At 34.6% G+C, this 17,049-nt stretch overlaps 3 protein-coding genes across 4 annotated transcripts; 1 reads left to right on the forward strand and 2 right to left on the reverse strand.

Annotated features, from left to right (window-relative positions):
* Positions 1-7,421: 7,421 nt before the first annotated feature.
* Positions 7,422-9,532, reverse strand: LOC143910216 (uncharacterized). Of its 2 annotated transcripts, none has more exons than XM_077428601.1 (8): positions 9,416-9,532; positions 9,244-9,335; positions 8,954-9,174; positions 8,625-8,885; positions 8,376-8,552; positions 8,141-8,306; positions 7,869-8,019; positions 7,422-7,655 (listed from the first exon to the last, which is right to left on the reverse strand). In XM_077428601.1, the coding sequence occupies exons 1-8, from the start codon at positions 9,481-9,483 to the stop codon at positions 7,436-7,438; spliced, it is 1,356 nt and encodes a 451-aa protein (XP_077284727.1). In that variant the 5' UTR covers positions 9,484-9,532; the 3' UTR covers positions 7,422-7,435. The 2 variants fall into 2 exon arrangements, with proteins under 2 accessions (XP_077284727.1, XP_077284728.1); XM_077428602.1 differs by having other exon boundaries at positions 7,423-7,655; positions 8,954-9,166; positions 9,416-9,492.
* Positions 9,533-12,721: 3,189 nt separating this feature from the next.
* Positions 12,722-14,001, forward strand: TfIIS (RNA polymerase II elongation factor). Its single transcript, XM_077429101.1, has 2 exons — positions 12,722-12,871; positions 12,962-14,001. Exons 1-2 carry the CDS (start codon positions 12,803-12,805, stop codon positions 13,757-13,759), a joined length of 867 nt encoding a protein of 288 aa, XP_077285227.1. The 5' UTR covers positions 12,722-12,802; the 3' UTR covers positions 13,760-14,001.
* On the reverse strand, positions 13,864-15,993 carry Polr2C (RNA polymerase III subunit RpII33). The gene is made up of 5 exons (XM_077429102.1): positions 15,803-15,993; positions 15,525-15,696; positions 15,201-15,444; positions 14,978-15,121; positions 13,864-14,242 (listed from the first exon to the last, which is right to left on the reverse strand). The coding sequence occupies exons 1-5, from the start codon at positions 15,886-15,888 to the stop codon at positions 14,061-14,063; spliced, it is 828 nt and encodes a 275-aa protein (XP_077285228.1). The 5' UTR covers positions 15,889-15,993; the 3' UTR covers positions 13,864-14,060.
* Between the last annotated feature and the right edge of the window lie 1,056 nt (positions 15,994-17,049).

Genomic DNA, 17,049 nt, shown 5'->3' on the forward strand with positions numbered 1-17,049 from the left:
ACATCTTTGGTTTCTCGCATATAATGAACAAATATATATATGTACATAAACAATCAATAGCGTATTCGCAATTATCGTTCAGAAAACAAATTGAATTGTGTATTTACGTACTTCAAATGCGGAAACAATACATATTTATAAACTAATGACCAGACTCTGGACAAATTTTGCACGTTGCACTTTTGTGTGTAAATATGCATACAAATTTTCCGTATTTTTTCATATACATAATTTAGGAAACTTTATCATAGGTCCTGAGCTATGTATTTATGTTCTTTAGTAAATCTCGAATTATGCCACCATAAATAATGTTAATATGATGAGAGTTCCTTGAGAATAATATGGTATATATATGTATGATAATATGATACTATGATGCTATGATAATATGATCGCTATCCCTGTTAGCACGACTACAAAAGTGCAAAAATTTATGGCTCACCTCAATACAATTGTTGAGAGTTCCTTAGGTCGCAAATTTGCAGTATAACTAGCTGTAGCTTTATTAGATTAGAGTTTGGTTCCTGAAATATCAAGCATAGCTCCAACTAAAATAATAATCTAACGTATCAGTAGTATATGATTGAACCGATGTTTAAAATATATATGTCAAGTTGGTTTCATTTTTTTATTTTAATAATATCAATTCAATTGTTTTATTTAATTTGTTTGTATTATTGTATGTAACGTTAGTTAAATCTTCAAATCTTCTAATCTTCGTAAAAATCTTTTTTTTAATCGAGACGTCACTTGTTATAGATGATGGAAGCGGAACACGTGAGAAGTATGACAAGGGTAGTGGATATAGTGGATAGAGTAAAGAGATTGAAATGGCAATGGGCGGGCCACGTGGCTAGAAGAATGGACGAAAGGTGGAGAAAAGAAGTGCTAGAATGGTACCCGAGAGAATGCAAAAGGGCAAAAGGAAGACCACAGGGAAGATGGGTAGATGAAATTAGAAAAATGTGTAGGATGAGATGGATAATAGTTGCGCAAAACAGATGATGAGCGGCTATAGACGAACAGGATGATGAGCGACTGTAGACGATGATGATGATGTTGACTTATGAATTAAAATATGAATAATTTCCAATTGAAATTACTTAAAAGTTGTACCTTGAAAAAATAAACCGATTAAAAAAAGGAAAGGCATACTATTGAAATAGTCGTATCTGAAAAATAAACAAGTGCGATGAAATTAAGCACGACAACCCGGTCTCGTGAGCTCATATTCAAAATCCCATGATGTTCAAAATTGAAAATGTACAATGTTTATAACATTACATTGTAACACGCAATATTGCAATTGCAAAAACACGATTTTCATATAAGCGGCGATTGTAAAACATCTCGTCTTGATGCGTTCGCATGCATAATTGTGGTGGTAAATTGGCGCAACCTTGAGGATGCGTCACAGCGTGACAACTTTCACCGCGAACGGGACCAGCCATACTGGATCATCCTCACCTCAATGTCAGACCAGGAGAAGAATGCAGACAACAGGGCTAACCAGACTCCAACCAGGGCTAATATAACACCATGAAATGAAAAGTTGTGGAGTTAACCACCTTGTAATGATCACCGATCATGATTCCTGGATTTATAATTACAATCCTTTCCTTTTGGGCATGCTTGGGTATAATTCCCTCGAACTTCGGAGAAACTTCTCATTAATTCGTTTTGTTCTCCAGCTACTAAGTGCTAATACGTCATACCCGTTGTTGCTGGAACAGTGAGGACCTTATGTCCCTAATAATTATGTGCGTGGTAGACATCATCATTTGATGGTTGTACCTTCTGCTCGCACTTCGAATGGTTCCTATTCCAAGAGCTTTTCGACTTCTCAATGAAATCGTTGCTGCTGAGCCTGAATGCGATTTTTTCACCTTGGTGAGCGTAGATTATCGGATATTATTTTAACTTATATGTCTGGTAGTCTGCGCTCATCATTATTTTCATAAATGAATGTGATGTATGAGTGAAACTTTGATCTACTCTCTTCCATTTGGGCTTCACAGTGAAGTTTTGTATTTGTAGCTGGTTTGTATTAATTAGAACAGGCTGTAGGTGCAAGAAATTCCCTTATTTGTATTTTATTACTTGAAATTTTCATTTATCCGCTACTATTTTAATGCTTTTTTTTATAATTATCATTGTTTTTTTTTAAATTTTTTTTCATACCTACTATATTTCCTGTTATACATAAGATCTTTTTTTTATATAAAATTATATCGCGCGCTCGTATTACCATTATTAACCTATGCTTCACCTGTATGGAATAACGCCTCGAATACTAACCTTTCCAAGCTCCAAGTAATACAAAATAAATCCCTTAAAATAATTTATAATACACCCATATATACTAACCTGAAAAAACTGCATGCCATATATAATATTCCGTTTGTTACAGACATTACTAACAAACTAACCAGTAGATTCTATGACATAATCACTAATAACCATACTAACACACTTGTGAAGAGTCTCGGTGATTACAACAAAATGTCTATACCCTTCAGGTATAAACACAGATTACCTAAACACAATCTGCTTTAGGTCATCGACTTTAGAGAGTCTTTAATTAATATTATGTATTAGATGTATTATGAACATTTATAAGGATTGTAAATAGGTTTTTGAGCTCTTTTTCCTATTATGCTTTATATTAACATTAGAATAATATAATACTGTGATTACTAACCAAATTAAATTAAAATTGTAAAATAGAAAATGATCAGTAGATCAGTAGCCATTAAAATAGATATAAGATGTATTGTGAACATAATTTCGTAATAATAAAAAGCATTTAAAAATCAAATAAGATCTTTTTTGTAATTTTTATCTTATTTTTCTGCTTTTGCTTTTTGTTCTGTGTATTATTTTTTCCCCTCTCTTGTTTTCTTATGTAAGCCAATGTGGCGCATTAGGTTATCCCTGTAATGCCACAATGGTCCAAAATTATTAAAATATATAAATAATTGGCTTGGATTATATCTGTTGTACTTTATTTTCTCTTCCCAGCGCTTGCCTCGTGTTGCGCAGGTGTCCTCCGATTGCAATACATCTCTGTACGTTTTGATATAATAATAATCGTAGCCGAGTGTTACGATATTCACGTGCAACATCAACACTGTGTTTAAGATGCTCATTATACTCAGCAAGTGTGAAAACGAGTAACGAAAAAAATGGTATTCAATGCAAATCGTTTTAACCTCGGAAAACACTGAGGATATAAAACAGGTGCTACGAAAGAACAGCATCGAAAACTTTTAAATGTAAACGGAAATTGCTCATACGACTATGGGATTCGAATTTAAGTTGAATAGGATGCAAACAATAAAACAATAGCAATTCATTACTGTGTATATTGTTTAGTGATTTCTGCTGGTCTATGTACATACATACATATCCAATTGCACTCGAGTGATCTTCTTAGTCTCCAACCAGATGTGACCTGTGGTCAACCGACACCTGTGCAAACAGTAATTAAAAATGCATCACGATTTCGTGTAGAACCAATCGTTGGACAAGAAGGTGATGATTTACATCATCCACGATCTGAATGGAAAACTAAATAGTAGTAGTATTGAACGTTCGTTTTTGTTTGTTTGTCTTCTCTTTGAAAAGTTCTGTAAAGGAGACCCTTCTCATTTCGAAAAATCGTGTACATTTACCATCTACCATGAGCTCGTTTAGCCTTAAACATCACGTACCTATTCACCTGTCATCAAATAATTACTAAGCGTACTAAAAAAAAAACTAATTTTAAATGCACACTTTGTACTTGACACTTAAACAAACGAAGTACGAAAAAAATATAATAAGAGAAAATCATACATCTACCGATTTCTTTGTTACAGATTCAATTATGAGCATATATTTAAATTTTGTAGGAGAGATACTAATGTAATTGATCATGTGTATTTGTGTCCACTTGAGCTTCACAACTGAAAAATAGCATTTATGTATGTATGTATGTGCCTGCAATTATGTACACTACTATATATGTATACATATGAATATATGTAGTATCGTAGTAACATCATCATTAGAGATAGGATAGTCACAGTGCTATCTATTGTTCGGCAAACCTTTAACAATGCATTTACAACCTTTGAACAATACACGGCCCCCTCGGGCTCCGGTGACTAATCATCATATCATATATATAATATCGCTATTTGGTGTCTGTCTGTCTGTCTGAGATAACGCTCGCCGTACTATAATAGTAGTTTCGATTCGACATACATATATTTCTATATGCACTGTTTGCTACCAATGATTCCTCCAGGCAAATAGACGGCGCTAAGTCTCTGGGAGTTTACCGCCATCTATTGAAAATTTATTTAATTAATTTTTCTATTTGTGTTTTATATTGCTTCAATGTTGGTAGGTAGTTTTTAACATTTTTTTTCATATCAAACAAATAAATGTAAACATATTTAAAAGGTATTTGAAAAAAATTTGACCGCGTGCGGATCGAACACAGATCCAACATATTTATTTAAAAAAAATTGTAATTCATAACTTAATATGCCAACACCCATGCGATATTTCATCGGATACAACACTAGTATATAAATATTGATGTACACGTATAAATATTAATCTGCGGAGGATCGTATACTCAAAAATACACACATCCACGAACATCACTATTGAACGGGTGAACGGGTTGGATCGGTGAGCGTGTAATGCGTGGTTCGGTGATTATTGCCCACAAAGCGCTCGCCCAAAAGTCACTATAATCTCTATAACGGAACATCTGGCAGCCGAAAAGTCCATCATGCTAACGATAACTATCATACTAATGAGAACTCGAGTGCCAAATATTCCGTATTCACGATTTTCATGGCAAAAATTGTCTTTGTGACCACCCCAATGTGACGAATAGTCCAATTACCATTTAAAAGGTATATGAAAAAAATTTGACCGCGTGCGGATCGAACACAGATCCAACATATTTATTTAAAAAAATTGTAATTAATAACTTAATATGCCAACACCCATGCGATATTTCATCGGATACAACACTAGTATATAAATATTGATGTACACGTATAAATATTAATCTGCGGAGGATCGTATACTCAAAAATACACACATCCACGAACATCACTATTGAACGGGTGAACGGGTTGGATCGGTGAGCGTGTAATGCGTGGTTCGGTGATTATTGCCCACAAAGCGCTCGCCCAAAAGTCACTATAATCTCTATAACGGAACATCTGGCAGCCGAAAAGTCCATCATGCTAACGATAACTATCATACTAATGAGAACTCGAGTGCCAAATATTCCGTATTCACGATTTTCATGGCAAAAATTGTCTTTGTGACCACCCCAATGTGACGAATAGTCCAATTACCATTTAAAAGGTATATGAAAAAAATTTGACCGCGTGCGGATCGAACACAGATCCAACATATTTATTTAAAAAAATTGTAATTAATAACTTAATATGCCAACACCCATGCGATATTTCATCGGATACAACACTAGTATATAAATATTGATGTACACGTATAAATATTAATCTGCGGAGGATCGTATACTCAAAAATACACACATCCACGAACATCACTATTGAACGGGTGAACGGGTTGGATCGGTGAGCGTGTAATGCGTGGTTCGGTGATTATTGCCCACAAAGCGCTCGCCCAAAATCCACTCTATAACGGAAAATCTGGCAGCCGAAAAGTCCATCATACTAACGATAACTATCATACTAATGAGAACTCGAGTGCCAAATATTCCGTATTCACGATTTTCATGGCAAAAATTGTCTTTGGGTGATCGCAACGTGTGTAATAATCCAATTACCGTACTCGCACTCAGTTTTTTCTATTAATACGTGCGCGCGCGCCTATAAATTACCTTACATTATATTTATATATAACATATCACTTTGTTTTAATTCGTGTATCAATTCCTTCCCGAAACCAGCCGCTGAAATCAACGGGCACAACACAAGTTGAATATATTATATTATTGTTTTTATTAGATTATTTAATCCAAATTGCCTTTTAGTGTGGTCTCTTCTCAAATTCTATTGATACTCCAACCTCTGTGATAAAATTTCAAGAATATGAATAAGTTTCATATTGTTGTCAGATCTTGTCAGTTGGATCTTTTTTGCAAGACTACGAATTAGGACGATATACTCGGTTGATATCTGAATAGAGATCGTCAATTGCGTGCGATCTAAATGACATCATATCCTTTTACATGTATCCGATCGAATTGATCAGAATATGATCAGGTGGCTTGTGAAGATGGGAAAAAAATTGCACGATATTTCTCGACCTTAATCATTTCGATTGGAATGGATGAGCAGGTCGCGAGGACCTTGGCATCCTAGTTTCAAATACCTAAAAGGTAATACGTTAAGTGACTAGCTCATGTGTCGAAGATTTAAAATAAAAAAAAATGCACACGTACGTTCCATTATTGCCTTCACATTTTTTACAATTGTTTCAGAGTCATCGTGATGTATCAATATCGGCGTTTGAAAGTCAGATATTTGAAACTTCGAATTGCGAATAAAACTTATGTTTTTCTCAAAAACTTACTCCGCCCATTTTAGAAACTTGGGTTGGAGAAACAAACGCAACAGTGTTATATTTTATTGGCTCTAAAATGAAATGGCATTTTACGACATATAAACAAGCGATATCAAGATATATTTCATATTAAATGGATTTAATTAAATGATTATTGTACAACTTCGATACGTTGCGAAAGGAGAGGCAATTATAGATTTTTTATAGGAAGAGATGAGAGAAACTGGTAGGTCTTCTTTCCAATAAAATTTTATCTAATTTGTGCAGTATTCAAACTGTTGAAAATTTTGATAAAGCACACAAAACTTTCTCTGCGTTATATAATATTCACAATACAATTTTGGTTGTTTGTATAACTAAAATTAACATACACTAAATGTAACACAACATGTAATTGCCACGTATTATACTTAACTAGTCTTTAATACTGCAGTTTTGCAATACGTTTTTTTAAACACAATCATCTTAAAAAGAAACCATCTAATGAATAACAAAATGCTGTAATATTACATAAATAATGCAAATTTCTTTGAAATTAGATAAGTTATTGATTATTTCGAATTTGTTGTGTCTATGTTTGTGAGTATGAGTATATTTCATAGTTGAACATCGCTGACATCTCGTTTAGAATGTCAATCCTGAGGGGCGGTAATGATAAACGATGAGACCCTGACCATTTCCATCTGAGCGACCGTATCTTGACACTGACTTCAATCCATGTATCCTAGTGGAGATGTAACGGTTAATTTGATTTAATGCATGTGTCTATCAAAGTCACCGATAAGTGAATATGTAAATAATTACCAGATAGATATATACAGGTACATTTTATAAATACGGGTTTTAAATAAAAGATATATTAGTAGTAAAAATTTTATTTTTCTTTTGAACTTCTACTTGATTTTTGTCTTTTTGAATGTCTTTCACTTCTAGAACGACTTCTAGATCGACTGCGTCTTTTCTTTCTATGTTTGCTTTTTCTTTCGGTGTCTTTCGGAGATTGGTCACTTTTGCTTGGTTTTTTTAATTTACCATGATTTTGGTGTGGTTCAGGAGATTCAGACCATCTCCAGTTTCTTCCACTATCACAATCCCTAGAAATATAAAAACAACGTAAATAAAAGTTATTTCATTAATATTACTAATTTCACATATGAAATCGTTAACACTCTGTAGTTTTTATGTTTTTTAGCATATTTATAATATTTAATTAATTCGAATAAGAAATAGGAATAAGACTGGTGTCTAGTGTTTTTTCATATCATAACAAAAATATTAAAAATCAATTAATATAAGAAATTTCATACCTCGATCGCGATTTTACACTATGTCGATTTTCTTTATAATTATGACTACCGTTTCTTCTCATACTATCACCAAACATATCATTTGGATTATGGAACACGTGTAAAAAGTTACATGCTCTTCCTTTAGGACATCTGTTAGAAGCAAATAAACCTGCAAGAATTTATAAATAAAAAATTACAATTATCACTATTCTTGCTTTTATATATGTATGTATTCCCTTTATATTGGTGTTTTATAATGGTTTGTATATGTATATAAATTTTAATAATACCACAAATAGCTTGCTTCCAAGAAGGAACGTCACAAAACTGTAGGGATACTTGTTTTCCACCGTACCATCTACCGTGAAACACTTTATAGGCTTTGACGGCATCACGTAGACTGGAATATTCAATATAAGTATTTCCACGCAAATGTCGTTCAAAATTACAACATACCTTAAAAATAAAAATAAAATATAGAAAAATAAATATTTTAAGTTATTTTCATGCCATTTTTGAACTCACTTTGAATTGAATTATATTTCCAAATTGTTGAAATTCTGGCAAAACATCATCGAAGAAATCCTTAAAATGTTTGTATGTTTCTTTTTCGTCATACTCTAAAAGAATATCGGTATCATACTCGTTTGAAGCCGATTGTTCTATGCCAAAATGCGAATAAAAATTTCGAGCTAGTAAAACCTGTAGAATAATCGAAAGATTAGAAAATCATTTTAAATAATATAATATCAGTTGGTTTAAACTATGAATGACCTTGCTAACACTTGGTTTGCGATGATTTCTAGAACAGCAGTCTCCAAATCTACAAATGCCAATCTTTGAATAAAATGGACAGATTTCTTTGTCAGCGTTGGTCTCCTTTATTGTAAGAAGTTCAGTAGGCAATTCTCCATGTCCGGATGCAAACTGCTCAATTCTTTCCATTAATTCTTGATGACATCGTAATTGTTCTTCTTCTAAATCTTTTCTAGCTTTTTCAGCCTGTTTTAATTTGTTTTGCTGTTCTTCCCATTCCTTTAAAAAAAATACTGATAATAAAAACAAAACTTAATTATTAACATATATACAATTTTATAAAATACTTTTTTAATAAGTAAATCTTGTTGCGCTCTTTCAAAGCGGGCTTTGGCTATTTTTGCTTGAAGTTGACGCCATTGTTGCTGGGCGATTAATTCACTTCGTAACCATTTTTCGTTATCTTCTTCATGAATTCTCTCAGCTTCTGCTATCTTAAAAGATTCCAATTGTTCCTGCTCTACCAACCACTCTTGATATTTTGTATCAGATATTTTTGCCTGATCCTCTTAAAATATTAATAGATTTTATTTTAATATCAATTTCGGAATGGATAGTTATTTAGCGAAAAACAAACCTTCATCTTCTTTGGCACGCCGTTCCAGGGCGATTAATTTTCGAATTTTTCTTCGTCTTTCCTTTTTAGCAACTTTTCTCCATTCACTATGCCTGAAAATAATAAAAAATATTTTTAAAAAATTTATCATTACACTGCGATAAATATTATATATAATAAAATGTACACAAACTTTCCCATAGCTTCTAACACGTATGACAGCAAACGACCGAACCCGGCGCATTTGACACTTGTAAACATAACCAAACTGATATATTGAATTTGGTCGTAGCACAGAAAAAATCGAGTAGGTACTATTCAAATAAACTTTCTCAATTTCTCGTACACACCACACAAACTTTGTGTTTTTGACATTTATATTTCTTTCCTTTTTATCTATGTAAATTCTTATTTTTTTGTCTCTCCTAAGAACAAAATTTCAGCTTTTTCCAAAGAGGGGGGCAAAATTTATTCAATTTGTGGTTGTTTTATAAAATATATTTTTTAGGAAGAAGATTTTGATCGACATTCTAAACTTGTTGCAGTTTCTGCTTGTCCAAACTTTTGGTAACCAATAATCCAAAGATTCATAGTATTTCATCAAATGAAATGTATGTTTCTGACCTGGCCAAATCTAGGGGGGAGGGAAATGGTCCTTATGCCTACCCCCTCTCTCCAAGCAATGTGCCTGCTCTCTCATATAAAATAAAACAGAACCATTAAAAATGATTCATCAATTTATTTGTATACAAAAAGTAAGCACAATTTGGATTCTCTAGAAGCCAGAATTTTTTTATTTTTTTCAAAAATGACTTGTTATCTCTAGCCTATTGTCATCAAATGAATTCTGTAAAATATGATTTCAAATAATGACGCGTTATTCCTTGGTATTGTAAAATTATAACCGTTGACTGGAGCAACTAAATAAGAATAAGAATCACACGTAGAAACATCAGAAGATAATTTTAGAAATCGACAAGAGCTTGTTCATTAATCAACGCAATGCCTACTACTTTCTTAGCAGTGAATCGCTAGCAGATTTTGATAAAAATTGATGGAATTTCGGAGAATATCGAAATATACTCTTTATTTTACTTGGATAGATCCCTTACAAGATTGAATGATTGCAACTGTTTATTATTTTACTTGTATTTTTTCCTTTTTTACTTCTTAATCTTTTTAGCACACTCGTCACTTTGGAGCAATCTGTTAGACGAGTGTGCTTGATTAATTGATTTTGTAAAATAAAATAAGATTAATTTAAAATCGTATTTAGCCCGGGTTTATTAAATAAGTTATTTATTGTTGAAAGGTACAAGTATAAGTTTAGCAAAGGATCGTAGTGCGAATGGGTTGCTCGACTTCTTTTGTGTAGCTGGGTAGATTGACTAACTGTCAGATTGTGTTTAAAACTGGCTAATTAGGTACATCTGATATGCGTATATTTATTAAATCGTCCAGATTTTCGTTAGTCTAGTGTAGAAGGGTGGCATGCACGTGCAGAGGTCATCCTTTGTTCTTGATTATTTGTAACATTTGCTCTTTTAGTATGGCAACAAAATAAATGGTCAGTATTTTAATAAATTTTGGCAAGTATATAAATTAGTTTTCGGCCAGTATTTTATTAACAAAATAGTTAGTATTATATTATTAAATTTCAGTATAAATAACAAATGTACAGTATAAAAATCTGACGTTTATTCGCCAGAACAAATAGCAATGCCTGTTGGATGTAATTGTCTATCAAGATCGTACCAACCTTGTGTTGATCAGTGGCGGATCAAGTAAAGGGGGGGCCCCAATCGCATTCGAGATTTGAGGCCCTCAATTGAGTAAAAAAAAAAATGTAGTAAATCTTGGTAGCAATTGTCCATTTCATAAATGTATGATAAACTGCCCCCGATTCACTGCCATTCGTCAAAATAAAACTTACCATTTAATATGAATACTGACTATTTGATTAATATGAATACTGACCTTTTATTATTTGTACTGAACGATGGACACTTCGTTTAATATAAATACTGGTCATTTAATATAAATATAAACCTTTCATTTTTAATAAATACTGTCAAAAATAGACTAAAATACAAGGCTTTTAATGTTTGGGTAGAAAAAAGTTAATTCAAATGTGCGCCTGACTTAAATTTACATTTAATTTTTATTTGTGAAGATCCCCTACACACAATAATTTTTTCCCCATGCAACGCGGTGGAACGGCGTTCCGGCACCTTTATTTTCAGAATTTTTTATGTTTTAAACTAATATTTTATATATGTTAGATAGTTTGAATATAATCTTTTCTAATAAAAAACTTGACAAGAAGCGAGTTCTGGCACCTTTTTTTTTAAAAAAAAAGGCCCGCCTAGACACGATATTGCGATTTGTTTAAAAAATAGTAACTGGTGAGTAGTGAGAATGAGGGTAATTGGACTATTTGTCACATTGCGGTGGTCACAAAGACAATTTTTGCCATAAAATCGGGAATACACAAAATTTAGCTATCAAGTTCTCGTCAGTATGATGGACTTTCCGGCTGCCAGATGTTCCGTTATAAGGTCTGTTCATACTTAACAGAACTGCACGGCTTCAGCACTGCACGACTCCGTTTCAAATATGTCATTTTATTACATTTCTATTCATATCTACCTACACGTCGCGGTCACGTCACGTTTACAGCAATTTGGCCGAGTGCAAGGCAAAATCGGCTTACTTATACATTAGAGGCCATGACGATACGGCGCAATATTGCTTACGTCGTATTGTCGAGTACTTGCAATATGAATGCATACACGTGCATTTGTAGCTACGCGTCAGAATACAAGTCAGCAAAAATGTTTCGACGTTTATCGAACGAAAAATTATGTATAATCGCGCTGTTGTTGGAAGAAGAAGCTCAAGGCAATAAAAAAGCACGGAGGCGTTTTGATGTGCATCACATGTTAAAAAATAGAAAAACCGAAGGAGAGTTTGGACACTGTATAAGGAGCTTGTGGATGATATGGACAAATTTTTTTTAAATATTTCCGTAAAAAATTAAAAAATAATTTTAAAATTTTTTAAATATTTGCGCCGAAACCATGTCGAAAGATTGAACAGCTGTCAACTGTCACTATCGATAATTGGTCCAAAACAGCAAAGCGGCAGACTCATGGCACGTAATTCGCGTGTATATTTCCACGATGGCCAATAAAACGGATACGATACGTTGGCGGATGTTGCTGTAAGGTATGAATATGAAATGTCGGGTACTGCTGTAAGCCTGCCGTGGCGTAAACGTGACGGTTGGTATGAATATACCCATACAAAATGTACCAAAGAATACTTTTCGTACGGCCGGATACCTGCTGAAGTCGGTACGTGCTGACTAGGTATGAACAGACCTATAGAGGTTTTAGTGTCTTTGTGACGAGTATTTTGTGACCAGTAATCACCGAACCGAGTATGGGTATTGGTAGCGCCGAATGAATTGATGGTGAATGTGGCAACACTGGCCACCATCGGGAACAGAACAGCTTAGCGTTGGGGTGCTGCCGGTGTCGGCGGATTATAAACGTGCTGTTTATTTTGACGAACGACGATGAGCGTCGAAGACGAGGTCCTGCGGATCCAGAAAAAGCTGAACAAGATGTCGACGGGCGACGGCTCGGTAAGTGAGGGTGCTTCACCCCCACCGTTCCCGCCCCTGGCCCTGCCAACTTGAACCTGTTAACAGCTAACCTGTGTGTATCTATGATAGGGACAGGAGCAAGCTCTCGAGCTGCTCAAGACGCTGCAGACGCTCGCCGTCGACCTGGACGTGCTCACCAAGACCCGCATCGGCATGACAGTGAACGCGTTGCGCAAGTCCACCAAAGACGACGAAGTCATATCGCTCTCCAAGACCCTCATCAAGAACTGGAAGAAGTTCCTCTCCGGTCCACCGACTCCCGCCAAAGAATCCGCCGGCGCCTCCAAGCCGAAACACGCCGACAAGGACGACAAGAAAGACGACAAAAACAAAAAGATGCAATCCTCATTCCCTCCACGCTCCAACACCGGCGACGCCGTCAGGTTAAAGTGTCGAGAACTCCTATCCCAGGCTCTCAAAGTCGACAACGAGTCGTCGGAAGGGTGTGCCACCCCCGAAGAATTAGCCGACGAGCTCGAAGAGTGTATCTTCCAGGAGTTCAAAAACACAGACATGCGGTATAAAAACAGGGTCCGATCGAGGGTGGCCAATCTTAAAGACGCCAAAAACCCAACGCTCAGGTTGAATTTCCTAAACGGTGTTATCAGCGCTGCACGACTCTCCAAAATGACTCCCGAGGAAATGGCTAGCAATGAAATCAAGGAACTGCGCGAGAAGTTTGTGAAGGAAGCTATCAACGATGCCCAACTAGCACACGTCCAAGGCACATCAACCGACCTCTTGAAATGCGGCAAATGTAAAAAGCGCAATTGCACTTACAACCAAATTCAGACTAGGAGTGCTGACGAACCGATGACCACCTTCGTCTTGTGTAACGAATGTGGCAATCGGTGGAAATTTTGCTAATACGCTTACAGCTATCATGAACTCGAGTAAACGTTTCTCCAGTGATTTGCATTGTAATTTTAAGACTCGTTTTAAGATTGTTTTACTCTGTTAAACAATATGTAAATCAACTAAAATCAATGCATGTATTTTAAAGATAATTAACATTGTCAGATAATACTTTGTATTAATTATAATTTATATTAAATTAGTAAATTTTTAAACATATTGAGTTTGTAAAATAAAATTTAATTGCCATCTGTAAATCGAATTGTATTTATTTTAAGTTATATCTAAACATGATTGGGTAAAAAAAATAAAATCAACTTATATTCAATGCGTCATTTTGCAATTCGTGGCTGAGTTGAGTTTGCAGATTCGATAGTTTATTTTTCAGAACCGCAATTCCCATCATTACAATGTTTTCCGGCTTCAAAGCTCCAGCAGACTCGACATTGTAAAAAAACTTGTTTGGTTTAGCTTCCCAATTAAAGTCCGCCTCACCTGTGAAATAGGTTAAAAACATATTTTACAAATCTTAATCACCCGAGCAACAAGGTGTGAAATAATTTACCATTCACATAAAACTCGGCTTACTGACTTGGTCTTTACAATAGAATTATTATTATACTAAATAGGCCAACGCGATTGTTGATATGCATTCATTACAGCTTGAATATATTTATCAGTAAAATTTACTCTCATTATATGTAATGGTAATTATTGCACACCTGAACACATAAAAACTAATTTTATATTTGTATGTATGTCACAAAGGTGTCTTTTTACGACAAGTCGTAATTTTTGGTATATGTACATGTATGTACATATTTATTTGTGTTTGATGTTTAATTTTATTTTTAGAAAATTGAATCATGGTATTGTCGAACAATATCAAAACACATTCATGCATTTTTTTTTTTTGAATAACGTTTACGTATGTATAATATTTGTAATCTCTGTATTATTTCAATTTCTTTGTCTCATCAGAATAAATATGATAACGTTAGAAATAGTATATTATATAGTAAATATAATTCCTCTCCACCCCCTTTTTTTTTAACGAAATCCTTTTAAAAATAAATGCATACCCTCAAGATTTGTCACGGAACGGAATAACGTTTCCAGAGATAAATATTTTAACATTTTCCCCATTGAAAACAGTTTTAACCTGTTGCTTTATATTACTAATATTATTAACAGTTTTTAGTACAAAAAACGAATGAAACATTAACCAACATTGATCATCATCCAATTCAGTATGTTCACTTTTTGGCCATTCATCAGGTTTGGGAAATAGCGTATGTCGCATTGAATTATCAGGATCATATTCAAAACAGACACCAGCAGTTGGATTCCATTTTGCGTGTTCTTTACCAAATCCTAGAATACGAATAAAAACATGGTAAAATGCTTAATTATATTTCGTGTATAAAAGCTCTCAACTATTCATCATACAAACCTTTCTTTGCATATGCTCTGAGTTTGAGTTCTTGACCTTTACGCAATTTAATTATGAGGATTTCATCAGAATCGCCATACTCCGCTTGATCGTCTTCTCTGTGCCGGGAAGTAACGGGAACTACGCGAGGATCACTGGATTTTAAATCGGCAGTCGTAACATGTCGGGTTTGTTCGTCGGCACATCTGACATCCAGCGTAAATTCAACGGAGCATTGAGGGCAAAAATCTGCACATAAACAATCCTGCAAAATGTTTACGTATGTATATAGACATGATGCGTGTAAATCTTTAATAAATAGTGTCATAAAATAATAAAAAATACTCTAGTGTAGTGTAGTCTGTCTACAACATCATCCGACGTGAGAGGAATGAGACCGATTCTGTGAGCTAAGAATTCGTCACTCAATACGGTGGAATTTGCTTCCAATTGTACCCAATCAATAGCCATAGTCGGAGTTTCGGCAATAAACACTCTTCTCATGCTATTGGCAACGCTGCAAAGTAAAATGGGTTAAGTACGTGTACAAGAGAACGAACTTTATAATAAGAGGTTATGTTTGAAATTCAAATTGAAACTACGTATGCAGACATGTCATTCACCTCAGTTCTGTATCTTCAACGATAAATTTGACATTTTCATCAGTCAATTCAGTGATGTGTACTGATGGCTGATTAGCGTACGGCATTTTGACGGTAAACTCTTCAGATTCAGTGAGCGGCGTTTAGACGCGCGAACGAACCCTCAAAGCGTCAAATGTCACTTGGGATTTGGTCTTGGCATGTTTATTTTCGACCAAAGCGAAAACTTTTTTTTTATATTACATATTAGAATTTTAGTTCGGTGATTACTAGTCAAATGTGAACCGGTCACAAGACAACCGGTCGCTCTAGATCGGTCACACCCAAAAACTCGTCAAACCCAAAAATTAAAAATTGGTTGAATTTTTGGGTATTTTTTCGTGACTAATTCTCGGGTGTGACCAGTTTTCTCGTGATCAGTTTTAGTGTGTGACCAGTTTTAGTGTGACGGGTGATCACGTGTGACCGATCTAGAGCGACCGGTTGTCCTGTGACGGGTTCACATATGACTAGGCGCGGCTCGTGCATAGGAACTGCACAAATATTGTTAATACAATATTTCCGTGATCGAGATTTTAGTGACTTACGCGAGATCGCTTTTTGCGGAATAATCACTGAACCAATATAAACTACCTGTTTTTGTGCCTTTCTGATATGTATATGATAACCACTTCATAATTATATCAATAGTTACGTTTAAATATAATATTAGATTAAAATTTGATCAACTTCCAGAAAAAAATTTAATAAAATTCTGGTAAACGGACTACTAGTCATATGCAGGTGCGGCTCTTGCATAGGAACTGCGGCGCTACAGCACCCCCAGAAAAAAAACAAAAAATAACATTTGTATACATTTACAACTTGTGAATATACTTTAAATAAGAGTGATTAGATATTTGACATAATCATTATTAATGAGTATGTCAAATATATCTAAATACAAGTTGTTAATGCGATTTTTTTGTAATTTTTCGGGGGGTTGCTGCAGCGCCGCAGTTCCTATGCAAGAGCCGCACCTGCATATGACTAGTAGTCCGTTTACCAGAATTTTATTAATTTTTTTTCTGGAAGTTGATAAATTTTAATCTAATATTATATTTAAACGTAACTATTGATATAATTATGAGGTGGTTATCATATATCAAAAAGGCACAAAAACAGGTAGTTTATATTGGTTCAGTGATTATTCCGCAAAAAGCGATCTCGCGTAAGTCACTAAAATCTCGATCACGGAAATATTGTATTAACGAGAACTCAAGTGCCAG

This window comes from Arctopsyche grandis, chromosome 4 (genome assembly GCF_051622035.1).
Source record: "Arctopsyche grandis isolate Sample6627 chromosome 4, ASM5162203v2, whole genome shotgun sequence".
NCBI classification, from domain to species: domain Eukaryota; kingdom Metazoa; phylum Arthropoda; class Insecta; order Trichoptera; family Hydropsychidae; genus Arctopsyche; species Arctopsyche grandis.